Source organism: Lepisosteus platostomus, chromosome 3 (assembly GCF_059453375.1).
Source record: "Lepisosteus platostomus isolate fLepPlt1 chromosome 3, fLepPlt1.hap1, whole genome shotgun sequence".
In the NCBI taxonomy this organism is placed as follows: Eukaryota; Metazoa; Chordata; class Actinopteri; order Semionotiformes; family Lepisosteidae; genus Lepisosteus; species Lepisosteus platostomus.
The window spans coordinates 11,317,062-11,337,360 of NC_142613.1; the positions used below are offsets into that span (position 1 = coordinate 11,317,062).

Here is a 20,299-nt window from a genome sequence, read left to right on the forward strand (position 1 = left end):
GAAGAAAGCAGGAATTTAAGGGGCAGGGAGAACAGAAGAAAAATAATTTTAAAATGGGTAGAATTTTAAAAAGTGTATGGAGAAAGGGTGCCCGAGGACAGAGAATTCTAGAAGATGAATTCCTCCAGGACCAACGCCCTTATTTTTTTTATAATACCAGCAGAACACACAATCCCAGTTTAGGACAGCCTCGGTCCATATACTGTAGGTTTTCTAAGACTACATTCCCAGCAGCACTAAAGAACTGGGAAAAGCTGTTATCGTGCTGGTGGTCCATTTAAGTCAATACTCAAAATAAGTATTTAGCTTGAGTCACATAACTTGAGATACTTAACACATGCCTTAGTAGCTAATTCTGACTTTTTTTTAAAATTCGATCATTATCTACAGCTTACAATTTTAGGAGAGGTATGATGGACATTTGTGTAGAGAAATTAGGATTTGTGTGGAAAAAATGTGTGTGCGCGCATCCAGGGGTTTTTATTAAAATTAAAATATTTTAAAATTTTAAAATATTAAAAATTAAAATTATTTCCCCATCCATCTGCAAAGCAAAATTCAAACCTGTGGTCCTCCTCTCCAGTCCAGGTATTTGTATATGAGACAAAGCTGCCTCACCAGTAGTAGGATGTTCAGAGATGCATCTGGTAACACCGTATGCTTTGTTTCCAACTGCTGGCGAAAATATGAAGGGAGGTGAAAAATTTCATGCTGCATGAGGTGAATGCATCCAAAGGTGTTTTACAGATGATCACAAACTACTTTGATACTTCTGATACTTTTATGGCCTGAACCACAAATACTGTGTACACGTATAATGTAGTAGTATGACACACATGAAGCATATTCAATTTTTTCATTGTAAAAAATGATCCTTTTAGATTTTTTGAATAACAGCAAAATACGGACAACTACATAAAGGTATGACAAGTGACAGAAAAAACATGGAGTAAATTTAAAACTTTACAGTGAATCATGGACAGTTTTCTGTCCAAAACTGCATTTCCCCACCCCAGAGAAATTAAAATAAAGTACTTTGCAATTAATCGCCATGAAATGTAGTACATTGCCATAGGTTAATTCTGCTTCTGTTGTTTAAAGACATACTGCCATAATGATAAACAATACAGTACTATAATACTGGCTGCAGCGTTTATGTGAATCAAATACTAAATATTAAAGAAAATGTTACAATGGTTATCTAATTTCATGTAATTTACTGTATATTATGCATTATATAATATTTAGCATTTTAATATAATTGTTTTAATTGCAAAATTCACTGGATTTTTAAAATCTCCTCAACCATCTATCATCATTTTAATAGTGCGGGAGCCTTAAGCTTTGCTGATAAGTTAGACTACGTTAAATACCAAAAAAAAGAACATACCAGATGATTTTAATGTATTTTCTTTTATATTGGTGTTTACATTTATGTACATACTGTACCTGCTGGTAGAAACGCAAACATGATTTTCAAGTCCACTGACCTAAAAACTGATAGCTATAGGAGAAGGTAATGTGATTAAAAACAGAAAATATCCTTAAGCAGGTGTTTCTTGTACAAATACATGCAATTTGACTTTACATTAACAACCAATGAAAATCAGCATCAGTGAAATACAGACAGAATATATACAAAAGTAATTTGCCATAGCAGAGCAACCCTTTATGGACTATTCCATTTTATCTGCCCACAAATAAGGCTTTTAACACCAGTTCAAATTAAACTCAAACAGGCACTTTTAACAGCATAGATGCATGAAACAAGATAAAAATAGGTTTGTTTGTTATGCTAAGATGATATATACCAAAGCCTGATCTTATAATACTGTTAGGATGCCTTAGCCAAAAGGATTAAGTGTACTGAAAGACAAATACAGACTGACAAAACTTTATTTCCTATAGGAAGAACTATCTTCATGAGAAGATTAAGATGATCTAGCATCTATTTTTTATAGATTGCTTTTTATACTAACTTCAATCTGAATTATTTTAGTTTTTTTTTTTTATATGTTGTGAACTTTCAGAGACTTCAGAATAGGCTCCTCTGAAATCAAATTATAGGCATTACATTGTGAGACACTGTGACATACTATATGTTACTACAAGGAAAATTCTACAACTTCAGAATTGCATTTTTCCAAAGGGAGCATTGCTTTATTTTCTGAAATCTTAAATGTTTAAGTACAGAATAATTATTTCCTATGGAGCTTTCTGTATTTACATCATTCTGAGCATTTAGATAAGTTCTGAAAATGTATCACTTCATATTTCCCCACTTTGCTATAGCTGTGACAGTGACATTGCTGCGGTTTTCTTTGTATGATTAAAATTGAAACAATTTTGTTTTGGTACAATATATGGTTGATCTCTAGCAATCTCAGTTTTAAAGAGGTTTTCTTTCCAGCATCCATTATCAGAAGGTCACTACTCTGCTAGTAAAGGAATAATACCGATTCCTCTGACCCTTGAACAGTTTCAAAGGTGTCATGTGTCATTTTTTCTAGGCTAACCAATCAGGGATTGGCCATCAATAATAAACCTATTTTGTATTTATAGTTTGTGCTTTATACTCTTCTGCAAGGATGAAATTCAGACTATCAACAACTTAGACTAGCTGGAAAACAAAACTGTTATGAATGCACAGGGCATAAGTACAGAGAAAATAGCATGATTTCAACCATACAAAAGACAAATTTAACAAATATAACATTCTAACTTATATTACTTATTTCTACCAGTAGGCGGAGGAGCTTTATGTCTTCCTCATAATTCTACTCACTCTTTTCACTGTGTAAAATATGTTGGAAAATGGGACATGAAGAAATGTAAGTACAAATGTATTTCAGCTGTAAGATGCTTCTTTAGTGCTGAACACTTCACAAACACACTTCACAAAATCCTTCAACTAGAAACCAAAACTTTGTAAAAGATCTTCAGTAACACTAACTCCCAATTCCTTAATATTCCTCATTTATTACTTAACCATAAGCAAGATTTCACTACAGGTGTTATCATCTGATATTAAAAAATCAAGAACAACCAAATTATCCTGTCCCAAATAATTTCCAGTAAAATTATTTTCCAATGTTCTGTTCTGTTTGTGTTCTATACTGAAATTGGGGAAAGATTAGCACCTCATACCTTTTAAAAACAAGTGTTGCTTGCAAGGATCGTATTTCCCCACTTGCTATAGTCCATCTTTCTTTAATAGGAACTTACTTTACAGATGCTCAGTAGTAAAGTTAGATTCTAATCTCACTTATTCCTGCTCATCTATATTTATCTTGCTTTCTGGACTTCCCTGTGCACATTTCTCTCATATCCCCTCTCCATCTTCACCCCGGCAGCAGCTCCCTGGCTCATTCCTCATGAAAGTGAGGAGGGTCCGGTCAGCTACATCCTCACAGTCAGGCTGCCGTATTAAACTCTTAATACATTTAGAGCCAAATAAACAAATACATTTATCCCTGTGTCACATTCATTAGGATTTAAAAAATACTATAATTGAGTCAACTCTTTTCTAGTATAATTCAGTGTGTACATGATGGATCAAAAACAAGAAAGTTAGAACTTGACATTTGTTTTTTGTATCATTCATACTAAAGCGTACAATGACCAAATAACAGTTTCTGACCGTTTCTCACTCGTTTTAGCCTACTGAATACCAAAATATTGGCTAAAGACAGCATTGCTCATTTTTATGTACAAGAAACAAAAAAAAGATTTAAGAAAAGAGTGCATTTACAAAAAGAGAAAGCATTTAACAGTATAGAATGACTTTTTTGGAATCAATTATGCACAAAGTGTGCGGTTGTTAGAAAGGGAGTAACAGTGGTTCACAGTATTGCTGAGAAATTAAAAAACAAAAATGTAAAAAACAAAAGTTGAAAACAGGATATACTCGGTTTTAGTCACAGCAATTTCACAGATATCAGACACGCAAAGGCAGAGCTAAATTGCCCCAGTACTGACTTGCTTTGGAATAATCTTTTGTTCATACAAAAGATACCTTTTTATAAAATGGTTTGACAACCTAGAATGAGCTCAGCCTTTAAGAAAAAAACACAAATTGCACAAATGGTTATGGAATTATTCCTATCAGTTTGTCAAATATGGTCTTAAAAGCTAAAGACAGAATGAAAAATCTTAACCACTCTTGTCTTGAATGTGTGACAATAAAGAGTACGCTGAAAGCAGTATCCATGGAGGAATGTACATTCAGTCTAATATAAGTAAAATTATTGACAATTATAAACCAAGTCATGTGCTTTCTTCATGGAAAACAGTTTACTTGTACATGTCTTATTTACTCATTGATGAAGTAAGATTTTTTATTAATCAAAAACTAAGAAAAAAACTTGGACTAATGAGTAACAGAAATAAAAAACTGTTTAATAGACTAACATGTGATAGTACTTACTTTGCATGATATGTAGAATAATAGTTCACATTCTCATAGCAATGTAGATTTCAAAGAGCGACTAGTTTGATGGTTTTGAATTTAATGAGTAACATACTCTATTTGTCTCTGGAACTTGATTAGGTGTCCATCGGATAATCAATAATCAATCAGTTAAGCTTGATTCAAAATACTTAATAACTACAACATACTTTTCAGCACCTTTTTAATTGTTTTAATATCATTATTCTTCTGCAAAGATTTAAATTCCTCTTCTTTGAATGACCTATAAATATGGTGGCATGCACATTTCAAGGTTGCGCCACAACACATCAATGTTAATCACCAATTCACATTATAATGCACAAATGTTCTGCAGGCACACATGTTGAAAATAAAGTAAGAGAAATAAAAAATAGGGCAACAAAAGAGCAGTTTACAAAGCAATATATATATTCTTTCCCATCCACTATACTCTGCTGTTAAGGAGAAATCATGCAGAATAATGAATTATAAACATTCCACAAAAGAGCAGAACCAATCCAAATCATCAAATGGTAACCTTACATTATGATGTTCAAGGGAAAAGGTGGATAGTATCAGAAATATGACATTGTACTCCAGTATTCAAAACTTTGCAAAGGAATGAAGGATTATTAAAACAAGATCCTCATGTATAATGTACAACATTTAAGTGGCTCAAGATACTCATACTCACTTCAAGACAACAGAATTCTGACTAGTACAGAAAGCTAACTTTTTAAACCACATTGAGTGCAAACATAGGGTTTTTAGTTTTGGATCTAATGCATCATTTCTTTATATTTTTCATACATTCTTTGTGGGGCATCATTTCTAACCATATGAGATAATTATTTAAAAATAGAATGTGCAATTTGCAAATGTGGTATGAAAGTCCAACTAAGAAAAAACAGTTTTGAGGAGGGGTTTCAATAAATATTGGAGCCTGTAAAAAGCTTCGGTATCAGCTTCAAAGAAAGAATTTCCTGGCCACTTTGCTGTATGAACAGCTTTGTTTCAAGCTGCAATCTTTTTTCACTTACTACAAAGACCTGTAGGACAACACTTTGAAAACAAAACCAAATGTGTTCAAATCAGGGTGACCTAAAACGGTGGGTGGTAATTAAAAAAAAAATGGCATTTGATATGGCAATCTACTATGAGAGTAAAATCTGCATATATATATTTATATAAAAAACAACAATAACAAAAAGAAGGTTTGGGTTTTTTGTGCAAGTTCTTATGTTCTTGAGATGCAGCAGCAGATCCTGATCATTTGAAGACAGTCTCAAAAGCTGGGCACTTATGGCTTTTCATCTTCTTCATGGTCTTTTTAAACTCCTTGCTAGACTTGTCCCACTTGTGGATGCCAGTGAGTAGGTACTGCTTGTCCACTTTGCGGCCCATTATCAGGTAGGTGTTGCTCAGGTGATCCAGCTGCTGGCAGGGGCAGTCAGCGCCATTCTTCAGGTACAGCACCAGCTTCTTCAGATCCTTCTTCTTTAGGTTACCAGCTTTCAAGGTCTTTTTCTTCTTCTGCAGAATCACCTTACGGTCAGAGTTTTCCTTCTTCACCTCCTTGATTTTGGTCTTAATGGCTGAAACAAGGAGATGAGGTCACATTAGACGAAGGAGCTACAGGGCTTTGTAGTAGCAAAGTTTATTATTACACCAATAATTAAGTGTTAAGTAAGATTCCTAATAATCTTTCTGTTTTTATTAAATGGACAATGGCCCAAACTGAGCTTAGCTATGCTTATTCAAACCTTTAGGAATGCATCTAAGATGGGCCTCCTTAATAAGCAACATGTCCTGGCCCTAAAACACATTAGGATATCATAAATTAAGTCCATCTTTGACACCTCCAATGATGAAGTACCCAATATCAGCGGCTCTTAGTCTACTACACCGAAAGTGACTCATCTGGACTGGGTCCCTAGCTGGAAGTCACAAGTTAATCATCCAAGGATGACCAACCAGTGAGGAACCTGCAACTGTGATTACTGGACTTAAAGGATATTAAAAAATTCCAATTTTGTCAGTCTCTCTCTCTCACTTGAGACCTGTGATAAGCTAATCAAAGACATAACTGCAGCCACTGTTGTACCATCTTCAAGAAACTTCAAGGTCAGTGAAAGTTGGACTTTTGTTGACAAGTCTTAATATCGACATATATTCAGTAGAAGCAGCTATACCGTGTGGATCAAATAATTATCCCCACCATACATTCACCTACAGTTGCATCCAGGTCAGAATTTTGTTCACAAACAATTAGAAAGCCACTCAGGTTCAAATCTTAGTGGATTCATTTCCCTTTCCTCCTTTTTCCTCCCCCTTTTCCTTATGCTGAAGTGTACCTTTGGCGCTAAGCAAGTGGAATCAGATTGGATACGGCTGCAATGAACCCAGCTCAAAAAAGTCTAAAAACAGTGTTTCCTGTTTGCAAGATGCAAGAACCTTATGAGGTTCATGCATAGCTTAGCTGAAAAAGTCTTATGGTATGCAGGTCCTTCTTCAGCTTCACAATAAACCCTATGGTTCCAGCAGCATTTAAACTGTAATTCAGGTCCTCAAGTGCTGCATTTGTTTCTGGTTTTCATTTCATCATTAATTAAACTAATTAAACAGATATATTGAATTAACCACATTTAAAAGGTTTTCATCAAATAGTTACTAAAATCTGAAGACAACCAGCACTCAAGAACTGGATTTGATAATATAGTAAATGAGTGGATAACGGTGGGCAGTCTAAATGTATATTGCAGCCATTAAATAATGTTAAACTGGGAAAGTATTCAAATGACTACCAAAATATACATGTATTGCTGAATAAAAAATATCACTAACATTACATATTTTTTTATAAACATCTTTAACACCAGAGATTTTAAAGACCAGAATCTGATTCCCGAGAGAGAGGTTGTTCAAATATCTTCTTGAATGGATATATATTAGTTGTTTTATTATGGTGACAATAACCACAAGGCAACAGGCTCATAAATAATGATTTATTGCACTTGTGATCAGAAAAAGATGTTTCCTTACCGTGATATAATAATAACAGGCTGCATCTGAAGACCAGCCAAAATGAAAACTTAGTCTTACTTGTTGTAAACCCTTATTTATAAGGAAAAATAGTCAGATGAAGTCCTAGCATCAGAAATAAGTATCATTTCTATTTATTTTTCATGATACGTGTAGATGTTGTGAATGTCATTCAATCATTCAGTTCTTTACCCATTCTGAAGTTTCAATTTTCAAAGTCAAATATTAACACCAAGGGCATTTACAGTTTCAAAATATAAAAATGCAGTTTAACAAATTCCATAAAATCTTCATGAAAAACTACAAATGCCGAAGGCCATCAATAGAAGATAAAAAACGTGTCCTTTGCCATTAAATTACTGAAAGCATGTTTGAAAAAAAAAGTCTAAAAACTGTTTCCTGTTTGCAAGATGCAAGATTCTGCAGGACTTCTAAGGATTATGTATCTGAAAGTTATTTTTACTTTATGGAATGTTATGGTACTGCAGTTTATGTATACAATATCATTGAAACTGATCACACAACTGAAAATGATCACATTTAAATAAATATCACATTTTTTACAAAAGCTTAGAAAGCTAATATGTTTTGTGAAGTATACAAAGTTTGTTCTCTGCCAAAAATGTAATAGGTTATGTATATATTTATGTGTGTAAATGCATCTTCTGCTTTAAAATAACATTCATGCAGTGAAATGATTTTTTACTGGTGACTGCTGAAAACTGAAAACAGGGTTTTGAAGTTCTGGACAGACATCTTGTGTGGTACATGAACTGGGTCTAGCATTCCTCTCACTCTGACCAAGTCTCAGAATATCAAGTGTCCATTTCCCTTCCTCATCCCCCAACTCCATGTTGCTAGACAACAGTCTTATCAGTCAGTACTGCCTCTTTAAACAAGGTCTAAATAACCTTATAACTGAAAAACAATACTGGGCCAGACAATTCTTTCCTCTCGGTGAGTGCTCTAAAGAAGGAACTTTGCCAGAAGACACATTACAGCAGTAAGTGGAGAAGGCCACAAACAAGGAGCTGTCTGTGGACCCTGAAAGAAAAATATAAAACAGCTATTTTTTCAAAATTCCACACAGTGTGAGATGATAAGGTTTCCAGTGTTCAAAGAAAATAATATCTTACCTGCAACAAATCTGAGATCTATAGCAGAAATCCAACATTAAGCTGTAGTAGCTAAAGTCCTAAAAGGAGTCTAATGTCAGAAAGCCTTTACATATGAACAAAGCCACTGTGCAGCCTCATCAGTTACCATTTATTATAAGATAATCCAGACCTTCAATTCCAAACATCACTGAAAACTATAAAGTTCACACAAATATGTCTAAATATGCAACCATTCATAAGAGCCTACAAACAAATACAATTGGTTTATAAGCTCACATGAATGGAAGTATGGAAGTAAGAAAAAAAAATGAAGGTAAGTGTCCCAGACACTGTACATGTGGTGTTTCACAATTAAAATTTATTTTAAATCTGTTAATTTGTCTAATCTTGGTGGCCAACATGCGTGTTCTGTCAGAGATTGGTATATTCATTCTGGGAGGACTGAAGACATTACATTTTAGATTCTACAAAAAGTAAATGGAATCCAGATGTTGAACACTACAAGTCAGTCAGTCAAGACTTGCTTGAAAAAACACTCAACTACATGGACCAGTGGTTCAGTGTCCCTTTGAAAGTTGTCTGCCATCTGGTTGTGGGAGTTGCTCACAGAGAGTTGAAGCTTTAAAACAAGTGAGGACTCCAAATGGGCTGGATTTAACTCTTTACAGTGTTTATGTTATCATAGAGGCTTACCAGTTTTGAGTGGCTGAAGCCTATCTGTTGCACATCCCCCTTTAAAATGCAGTGAAGAAGTCAATTGCTTAATGACACACTGAGTCATTTGACTGTATTTGGACACTTGATAGAGTTTTCACTTTTTACAGTAACTAAAACAGCATGCGACTACTAGTCCCATTTTGTTATGAATTAAGCTCTTTATCTGTTAAATTGTGCAATTCTTATAATTGACATTTATAATGAATGAAATGAGAACAAAATGTCCCTTTCCTACAGTGGGTGCGTCCTGCTGTGCATACCTACTGCATCTAATTAGAGCTGCTGCTTTCTGAGCCACAGCACATATTATCTCAAATCATGTCTAAAATGAATAAATTTAATAAAAGTCAGCATGCAAACTATAAAGAATAAAAGTTTTTTTGTTACAACTTGCCAAAGGGAACCTTAACCTAAAATTAGTTTTTCCGGAGATAGTAGTGCCTGCATGGCTTTAAAGACATGATTTAAAAAACTAAATCATTTTTATCATTTCCTCATGCAGTACTTCTTTATATGAAAATGAAGGGGGTAATTCTGAAGGATACTCATCTTTCACTACTAAGGAAATTTGATGCCCTTCATTTGTGTTAACAGTATACCTGTATATTCTCACAAAAATAAAGCTTGAATTTGCATTGCATTTTAATGGCAAAATATGTATTAATAATGTACTTTACAAATTCACATTTCAATAGTTAAGTTCCCTGAGGCCTGTCCAAATGCTCAAATACAGTACTGTGAAAAGCCACCTTCACATTGTTAAATTACACAGACTTTTTTTATCACATACATATTGCCAATTAGCTCTTTCCTCTGTCAAATTAACACCAACAATGGCAACTGGTATTTTGGTGAGCAAGATTCTGAGCTCATTAGGGAGATATATTTGTACAACAACAAACACACACACATGACTTTAACCATCATGAAACGTCTTAGTAATACAGCAGCGCCTTCCTGTATAATCCTGTCATTTTATCTTTTAGTTAAAGGGAAATTTTAAAACATCTCATGGAATTCTGCATCCATAACATAGTAAAAGCTGTCAGATGGGGTCTTTACAGACAAGATCAATCTGTCCCTTAGAAAAGCAATCAGCCTGCCTTGTACCATTGCTCTCTCTGTTGGAATTTTCCTTAAGAGGGAATTTTCTGCCTTAAGAGGTCATTTGACCAAAGGCTTTGTGTCTCTGCTCTGAAGTTTAATGCATCTTTTAATCCCTTGACAGGACATGGCTGAGAATTACAGGCAAAGTGCATTGGACTGAACAAGCATACTGTAGCTTTTACGTACTTTTCATAATCCCAGTTCCAGTAATGCAACTGTAATAACTTGCAATTGTGATTTAATTGGAAGCACTGAAATGTGGCTAATAAGAGTGGTTGCAAATACAACATTTATGGAAAGAAAACATTGTGAAGAGACAGAAAAGACAGAAGAAGTGGAGAACTAGCATTACACATCAAAAAAAGCATTCTGGCACATGAACCTAACCGAGGTAAAGCAAGGGTCTTAAGATATATGGGTCAAACCTAGTTTTAAAAAAATCATTCAAAGAACATGAATGACCCACTGTTAGGAGTATGCTACAGACCACCAAATTCAGATATGAATTATAATGCAGTCTTACAGGACTACATAAGGTATGTATGCATAAAGGAAGCAGTGGTTTTCATGAGAGAATTTAACTTTCCTCCCACAGACTGGGAAAAATGTATAGTAATGCCAGCAGCTGAAACCAAACGAAGACATGGGTAATGACTGTTCCCTTCCTCAATTTGTCAGAGCACTTACTAGAGTGAATACTTGTATTGATTAAGTGTTTGCAAACAATCAAGGGTGAAGAAAACAGAGTTGAGAACTGTAATATGGTATTCTTTGAAGTGAATTTCTACATTACTAAACCCACAGGGGGAATCCAAAAGGTTTATAAATTTAAGAAGGCAGAACAAGGAGGAATAAGAGATTTAGACGCATGCTGGCAGCAAAAACAAGCTACAGATACAAAATGGGGGAAATCAAGTTTAAAGAGGCTACTTATGAGAAACATAGGAGCTAATGTAGACACATTTTCATCTTCTAGACACCCTGGGGAGGCAAAATAATAATAGCTTAGTATTCTGGTTGCATGTGAGTTTAAAAGTGTAGATTTCAAATCAAGAAGCATTAGAATCATATAACACACTTTAAGGTGTCATTTAAAAATATAATGTATAATACTGGCTTTCAAAACACAAAAAAAGAATATTGAGGCTCTGGACTCCAGAGAACAACCAGATGCATTTCCAGGTCAAAGAAATGTCCTACCTACTGTATCTTCTCCTTCATGAGACATACAGTAGTGGTAATCTGGTGTTCTGGCTAGATTCTTCTTGCACAGTTTGACCTACTTAAATATCCTGCTTAATTCAATTGGAGTAGTAATTTCTCAATTTCCACCCCTGAATTGCTGTATAGTGGGCCTGCTGGTGCATGATCACCCAGGTGGGTGTTGTACTTCAATCATGGATTAAATAAGTCTCCTATTTTATATAATACTACAGGATGAACAGTGCCAAACCAATGACTTAATTTCCCGAAGACTAAAGAGTGTCAGGTGACTCTAACCATACTCATGTGTTGAGAGTCACTCATGTGAGGTTGCAATGTTTTCCACAGTTCTCCATTCACTGTTCTTCCCTGCCTTCTCTTTGATCTCTCTCCAGTTCTCCACTTCTCTTCCCTTGATCTTTCCTAATATGTCTGATCTTTCCATAATCTCTTTTTTTTACCTCCTAATCGCCTTGTTTTTCAGCTTCTCTGCCTGAAAAGGTGTGACCACTGACCTCCACCACACTTACAACCTTACTTCAGTAACTAAAATCTGTCCTCTGATCTCTTAAGATACCTAAAGAAGCCACAATCAATCCAAATGGGTCAATTTTGAACTTCAGATACAGCAGGAGCTAGCTGTGACTTTTCATGGAGAAAGTTTTACATTTGTCATTAATGCTCATTGGAACTGCTTACTCAAGACCAGCGACTACTGCCAAAAAGGTTACTTGCAAAGGTCGAGCTCAATGTCAAAACAAGCATGAAGTTTTCTTTGTTCAACAAACACTAACATGATTTCTCCCTCCTTAGGTTCCTCAGTTATTCGTGAGAAAGGACTGCCTGTCTCCATTGATTTTTAGCAGGTTTTAAAAGAAATTTACATAAACAAGATACAACGGCATGAAAATTACACCGAATTGCATGCATCTTCCTCAGCCAATCAAAAACGTCAGTCATTCTTCACACTGAACGATTTTCAACTGGATATTCAATAAGGCCATGCCACAAACTCAATAGTAAAATACTGTAGGTTATATAACCTTATAAAACTTAAATATGTTCTCATTATTCTTAATTTTGCAATCATAGTTGAAGTAAAATTGGATCTGACAGCCAAATTCAAAAGTGCCACGTTGCCATTTGAAAATCATGAATTCTCTCCCAGTGCTCTAGTCAGAAACCTTGGTATGCTATTTTATTAAATATCATATTTCAAATACAGAATCCTACAGAATGTCCTGTATCAGGTCCTGATAAATCTGTAGTTCTCTTGTATCCTCTTGTAGTTTCCATGCTTAGACTGAAGACTCTGTTTGGGATCACCACACAACAGAACTCTTTCCACAATCTAATGAACTATTAGATTAAAAATTAACATTTGCAGTTCAAAATCAAACTTCTTTTAATATACATTTATTTCAAAACAGAAAACAGAGAATACTGAAATCCAAACCAACTTGACATGTTTGTTCAAAAATTCTATGTGGCTTTTTTTGTAATTTAAGGTGGTTTTTTCCTCCAGTTCACATTTGTATAATTTAAATTCAACCTTAAGCATTTACGAGCTTCAGTGTTTAGCATAAATTTGGCAACCATTATCGTTTAGCTATAACACAGCTGTTTTAAAACCTCATGGCTTTAACAGAAAAAGGTGTATTTATAAGCTTGTGATCAAAAGGCTTAATGGATTGCTGGAATGTGCGATTAGCGTTCTTGTGAATTATTTTTAGTATAACCTAGAATGGCATTTCGGCATATTCTTGTAATACATTCTTGATTTTTGTTCACATGTGCTCAAAATAAAAGTTCCAGGACCCCAATTACTTTATAGCTGCTCTGTGGTAACTAATGGCCAGTCAGTGGCTGAATCAGGGCTTGAATTGGGAAGTTGCTGCTACGCAGCCTAACCACTATTCCATGGTTTATTTCAATGGAGCAATAATAGGCGTACTTTTTATGTTTTAATGCAACAAGAGAAAACAAAAAGTGACATTGAATGGAGGATTTAAAAGGTCTACCGCATTTAAAATGGTAAAAGGACATTTACTCTAGGCAACTGATGCAAATGGTACATTCAGTGAAACAGTTAACTGTAATGGCTGCCTGTTACAACAGCAAGAGCCAAAGCGTCTCATAAATCCCATTTACAATCCCTCTCCCTTTGACTTTGTTCACACTTGTTAATTAAAGGGGCAGAAACTAGCTGAAGTTTTCCAGGTATTAAGAACACACATGGCAGGGATTAAGAGCTTTTATACCTCCATTTCTATTTTCTGAATAGAATCTTTGAGGGTGATTAGCAGTAAATGGAATCAAAATGAACAGCTTTAATAATTAACATGTCATAAAGAGAGGGCCAACAGTCCCCTTTTTCTTGTTAAATGTTAGTTCCAATGACCTGAACTTTCATTAACCTCCAGGTTTAATTTAGCACCCCTTTAACATTGATATATTTGCTGTGTACAAAATAATGCAATAAAACTGAGAAAATCTGGGTAGGATGTTAAATTGTTTTTTTAAACCTGTTAGCTGTACATCTGAAAATTTATATTTTCACCCATTTTAACAGCATCACCATGATATTTACAAATAAAATCAATTACTTTATTAGAATCTGCAATGGGAAACAATTTTACATGAAGTTAAAACAATGCTTAATGAACCTGAGAAAGACAAAATGCCTGAATCTGTCAATGTTTACTTTCAGGTTTACAGTTTACTTGACTTCTGTGGTAATGGACAACATCAACAACAAAAAATAGGTAGTGTAAAACACAATGATGTCCCACCATGTCCCATCTTTAATGATCATAAAGTGAAAATGTGATGGAGTAAGAGAAGGTAAGTTAACAAGATTTATTTAAAAAAATATGCAAAGTCACTAGGATACAGTCAAATCTGGTGATTTTCAGTATTCCAAAAGATGCATTGGATACAAAAATGCCAAAAAGTAAAAGCAGTGCCCGTCAGATTTCAAGTAATTGTGGAATAAACAAAGTAAAATTCTTACTCAACAACAGCTTCAGAGGCTAAAAGAATCTATTGTCAGAAAAGGAGATTTGATTAGTCCGTCATGCTTTAAGATTTCCAAAACCCCTGTCCAAAAGAAAGATTACAAGCAGATGAATCTTGAAAACCTATTATTAAGAACAGTGACTGTCGACTAATTCACCATACCATTAGCAGAGTTTCAGAAAGGTGTGAGGAGGAACATTGCTTCTAAAATAATGAACATCTGGGATCAGAAATATTCCTGCACTACAAAATGCTTCCAGTTTAACATCACCCATTTCCAAATCATTAATATGATTCAAAAACCATGAAGACATCTGTTGATGAGGAAAACTAATCAATTCCTAAACATAACCCCACTGGTTCCGTATGTGTTCACTAAGTCAGTTAGCTTGCCAGGCACCAAAATTCTAACTGTGGCAAACAGAATATTTGTGTTCTTAAGACCTTTATGTGTATATCCAAAACAGACATATAAAAATAAGCAGCATTCCAAAAAATGTATTTTCAGTTGCAGAAAGACTAAAAATGGACTCTCTTCGGTTTCCAGCACATTCTGCAAAAATCACTTCACATTTCATTATAGAAAGTTTCTTGGCTTATCCTTTTGGCAAAAGCAAGACCAAAGTGGGATGTTTCTCAATGAGTTGCTGGGTCCTGAGGAGCTGGTGGAATGTGATGACCTGTCTGACATCACCTCCCAAGATATCTCCCCCAGTATACAAGCTGCCAAACCTCTGGGGCAGTCCTTACATATTGCTAAATTCATTCCCTCAGCCTTCAGCAAACACTGAATATCTGGCAATAAATAATTCAATCAATCACATGCCTAATTCCCATCTCACCAACAAAAATAAATCACTGAGCCTGGTCTAGACTACACTGGTTCTTTTCTCTACAAGAAGTGAAAAATATTAAGGAAATTCTGTGGTTTACAATCCACCCAGAAGGCCCATTACATTTCCACACTCTTTGCAAAAAAAGGAGGAAAAAATGGCCAAATATTAAGCAGCTTCACAATCTTGAATAGATATACATGTTCACAGAGTTGTGGCGTTTCGAATCTACAGTGGATATAAAAGGTCTACACACCCTTATTGAAATTGCAGGTTTTTGTTATGTAAAGCCAGAAATCAAGATAAATCAAGACAGGCATTTTTCCATCTTAAATGTGACCTTGCAACAAAATTCAAGAGAAAAATAAATAGATAATTAGCAAAAGTAATTGAAATGAAAAAACCTACAGTACAACACCCTAGTTGCATACGTGTGCACACCCTTTTATAATGGGGACTGTAGCTGTGTTCAGAGTTAACCAATCACATTCAAAATCATGTCCAAAGGTGAGTAGCATACACCTGCCATCAATGAAACTGACTCTGATTAACCCCAAATAAAAATCAGCTGTTCATGCAGGATTTCCTTGAAATGTTTGTGGTTGCATCCTACTGGGATAGCCATAGTTTGCAAGGAGCTGAGAAAACATCTACGGGATCCAATTGCTGAAAGGTACCAATCAGGAGAGGGGTATAAAAGAATATCAAAGGGATTGGATGTACCAAGGAGCACTGTGAAGACTATCATCAATAAGTGGAGAAAATGTGGCACCACAGGGACATTGCCAAGATCAGGATGACCCTCTAAAGTTGATGACGGGACAAGGAGAAAATGTATCGGGGAGGCTACCAAGAGGCCTACAGCACCATTAAAGGAGCTGCAGGAATTTCTGGCAGGTACTGGTCACTCCTTGCATGTGACAACAATCTCCTATATTCTGTACCTGTCTGGGCTATGGGGTAAGGTGGAAAGATGGAAGCCATTTCTCACAAAAGAACATCCAAGCCAGTCTAAATTTTGCACAAAAAAAAATACAATCACCCCAAACCATGTGGTGGAAAATGTCTCAGACCATAAGACAAAGGTTGAACTGATTGGCCTTAATTCTAAAAAATATACATGTTTTGGGGCAAAGACAACAGCTCATCCAAAGAACAACATACCTGATGTGAAGCATGGTTGTGGCAGCATCATGCTTTGGGGCTGCTTCTCTTCAGCTACGACAGGGGCTCTAATCAAGATAGATGGGATAATGACTAGCTCCAATATCAAGATATTTTGGCACAAAACCTGCTGGCTTCCAACATAATGACCCAAAGCGCACATCTAAGCCAACCAAGGAATAGCTTCAGAAAAGGAAGATCAAAGTCTTGGAATGGCCCAGACCTCAATCCCATAGAAAACGTGTGGAATGACTTAAAAAGGGCTATGCACAGGAGATGGCAATGGAGCCTTGGCAATTTTGAAGGAGTTTGAGCTCTTTTGCAAGGATGAGTGTGATAAAATAGCAAAGGTGATAGAGACTTATTCACAAAGACTAACTGCTGTAATAAATGCAAAAGGTGTTTCCACAAAGTATATTGGTTAGTTGGGGGGAGGGAGTCTATGCATACTTATGCAACTAGGGAATGTCTGATATGATTTCTGGCTTTACATCACAAAAATCTGCAATTTCAATAAAGGGTGTGTAGACTTTTTATATCCATTGTGTTATTTTGCTCCGATTGCACAGATCCATATACTTATGGCCAGACATGACTGAAAAACGCTTTATATTCTGCTTCTATGGGAGGGATGTACAAGACCATCTTCATAAGAATATTTACCATTTTAACCAACTGTAAGAACCTGCACACAAATGTGAATGCTTTGAAAGATACTGCCTTAAATAGAACTAATATGCAAGGTACATAGTAATGCCTTTCAGACCAATTTTCAAATGTCAGTAAATTTAGACACACAGCTGTACCAGTTGAGCACTAAAAATCAAGGGGGTTCCAGAGATGTCAAGATGGATTTTTAGATGGTTTGGATATTTGTAATCCCTGGTTGACACTCAGACTGTAGAGACATTCTGACATTGTTTGAAGCCAAAACTTTATTTTTATAAGTGTATAACAAAATGCTTTTTCATCCAATTGGTTATGGAAACTATTCAAGGATAAGATTCTTCAAAGCTCTATTGAAAGGTATTTCTTCATGCTTCTTTTAGTTAGCTGTTAAACTGTAAAATACGTATTGGCAGTGTTTAACCTGTGATTAACTATCATCCGATAAGGGGAGGGGGGGAGTCATGTGCTCTCTAATCTCTTAAAGCCTAGAAACAGGATAAATTCTGGCCTGATTGAGCCGCTGTGTGTGGCTTGAATCGGATTACTTACCAACTAATGGTCAACTTGAGACTGGCTTGATCACTGAGAGAGATCAAGGACCAAAGACGGTAACTTCCTCAAAGCTAGTATTTATAGATCTGGGATTTGTGTTCGATAATGAACTGAAAATTTGTTTCATGCTTATTACAGTGCAAACATTGGTTCCGGGAATTCTTTGCTAGAACTTTTGCAGTCTCACAATTGCAACTGTTTCAATATTCAGGAGCGCATATATTAATCAGGGATAGAGACCACATTATTCCAATTCCTAAACATTTGGTTTGGCTTCTAGGTGTACTCTGCCTTTTTAAATTTTATTCATGACAGCTTCTTTACATGTTGCTTTAACACCCCTTTGTTTTAAGCTTAACTTGTATTATGAAAGCATACTCCTTGATTTAATATGAGTGGGCATATACTACATAAGTTTATTTCCCTGTGCATGTCTTCTCACTTCAGCAGAAAACACCACTTAAATCAAATTCTCCACTGTGCCAGCAACAAAGCAGAATTGCAATTAAATGGGGAGGACTGGTAACACTGCAAAGTGGAAACAGCTGGGAATGTCACAGGGTTGTACTTCATGAGAAGAAATGTAAGAGATGAAAAAAAAAAGACAAACAGAGGATGCAGATCTGAAACACTTCCCCTGCAGGCTTGATTTTAGTAAGTCTGCCTTGTCATTGGCTTCACACAGTTTCAATGATTACTGTTAACATCAGAAAAAATGTACAAGTTATTTAACTTAATTCACCATGATAAACAAAATGACAAAAACTTCAGGAGCTTATCTCCAAACATTTGCAAAACGTTTTTACACTGGAAATCTCCAACAACATAACTATGAAACCAGAATAACGAAGACCATATATGAAAAAAGACCATTTGGCCCACCAGGCTCACATGGTTTAATTCTCGGTAGTCCCACAGCCAGTAATGGGAATTAACTCCCGAACATGGAAACCAGTTGAAACTCAAAGAAAGGGACAGCTTAGAGTAGCCAATCAAGACTAAAGTATCCTTTTGATAGGAGGAATGAAATTGTGAAGACTACACTGTGTGATCTGTTTCAGCATTACATGTAACTATTACACCAACTGTAGTTTAAGAATTGGCAAAATATACATATAACAGGATTAGCTCTAGGTTCTAGATTTAAAAACTGCTTTTGATATTGATTCATCTATAGTATTCTATTTTCCTGTGAAGAAAAATGTTCACAATATCTGACATTCTGCAATAGGAAAAAAACTTTTTTTACTATTTAATATTTTTACAGCAGTCACATCAGGAAGTATTGGATTCCAGTACAATAATATTTTTAGAAACATTAAGTATGTTTACAATTTTCTTGGGATCCACATAAAAATGTTAGAACTGACTTTTTTCTCACCTGACTGTAGAACAGATCTGTAGTTACTTAGATGCTATAGTGGGCAATTGGCTCTTTTGAGATTGTTTTGTCATTGCACTGTACACACTGTCATAATGCTGCAGCAAACTGAAAATAATTGACAATGAGATTACTTTCTATGATGGCACGCATATATACTTACAGTGAATCCTATCAAGAGATTGTCTCAGATAAAGTAGCAACTTCACTAATGTGTTTTATAAAAATTTGGGAAAACTACAAATCTGATGCTGAGGCAAAAAGTATAAATATTTAGCTTTGTATATGAAACTAAGATATGAAAGCATTAGTTTGCTTGTAGCAAAACTGCAAATTTATCTGGGTAGGTGTGAGCTATTGCCTTTTTAAGCATTTATTACTTAATGAAAATTAACTGAGTTTTTATACTCATATATAATGAAGTGCAGTATTTGTGGAAAGATTGGATCTAAAAAAATCTTTTAGAATCTTATTCTCTAGACAGAGTGTACAGACAAATCCTGTTTTCAAGAAATGTTTTTTTCTGGCTAAAAACAATGTATGCAAAGATATTTCAGGCTGGTTGCTTATAAAAGTGAGTGAGTTGCCTGTACATTTTTCAGGTTCCTTGAGTCTAAATTATTAGACTTGAAATGCATTTTACCCCAGTGTTACTTACATGTTTTCTATATTCCCCCTTCAATACCAAAATAGTAATGCCTACAGACAAATGTAAATGTGGCAATACATTTTGTATGTAACCCTACACCACCCAAAGAGACAAGTATCCCTAAGATCCTCGTTACCCCCCTTGAAAGTCAATAGTCCACAGATTTCAAAGAAATAGTTATTTAAAAAGAATTTGTTATAAATCTATACTACAAATTCAATAATGAAAACAAAATCAAGAATAAACATGCAGAAATACCAATCCCTATAGCCCCAAAACACAAGAAACAAGGATAGGTCAATAGCATTTAGTTTACAAAATAGCATGTACAAAATTACAAATCATTTTTATTCTCCAAGATCAATAAAATAGCATTTTCTTAGACGTTATGTTATAAAACGCTGTAGGTCATACAAG

The 20,299-nt window shown here is 35.2% G+C and overlaps 1 protein-coding gene across 1 annotated transcript in view; it reads right to left on the reverse strand.

Annotated features, from left to right (window-relative positions):
- Positions 1 to 1,397: 1,397 nt before the first annotated feature.
- Positions 1,398 to 20,299, reverse strand: part of LOC148674362 (secreted frizzled-related protein 1-like) — a 44,254-nt gene continuing 25,352 nt past the window's right edge. Inside the window, exon 3 of the mRNA XM_088624484.1 lies at positions 1,398 to 6,024. Coding sequence (XP_088480610.1) covers positions 5,699 to 6,024 — 326 coding nt within the window. The 3' untranslated portion in view covers positions 1,398 to 5,698. The remainder of the gene's footprint in view (positions 6,025 to 20,299) is intronic.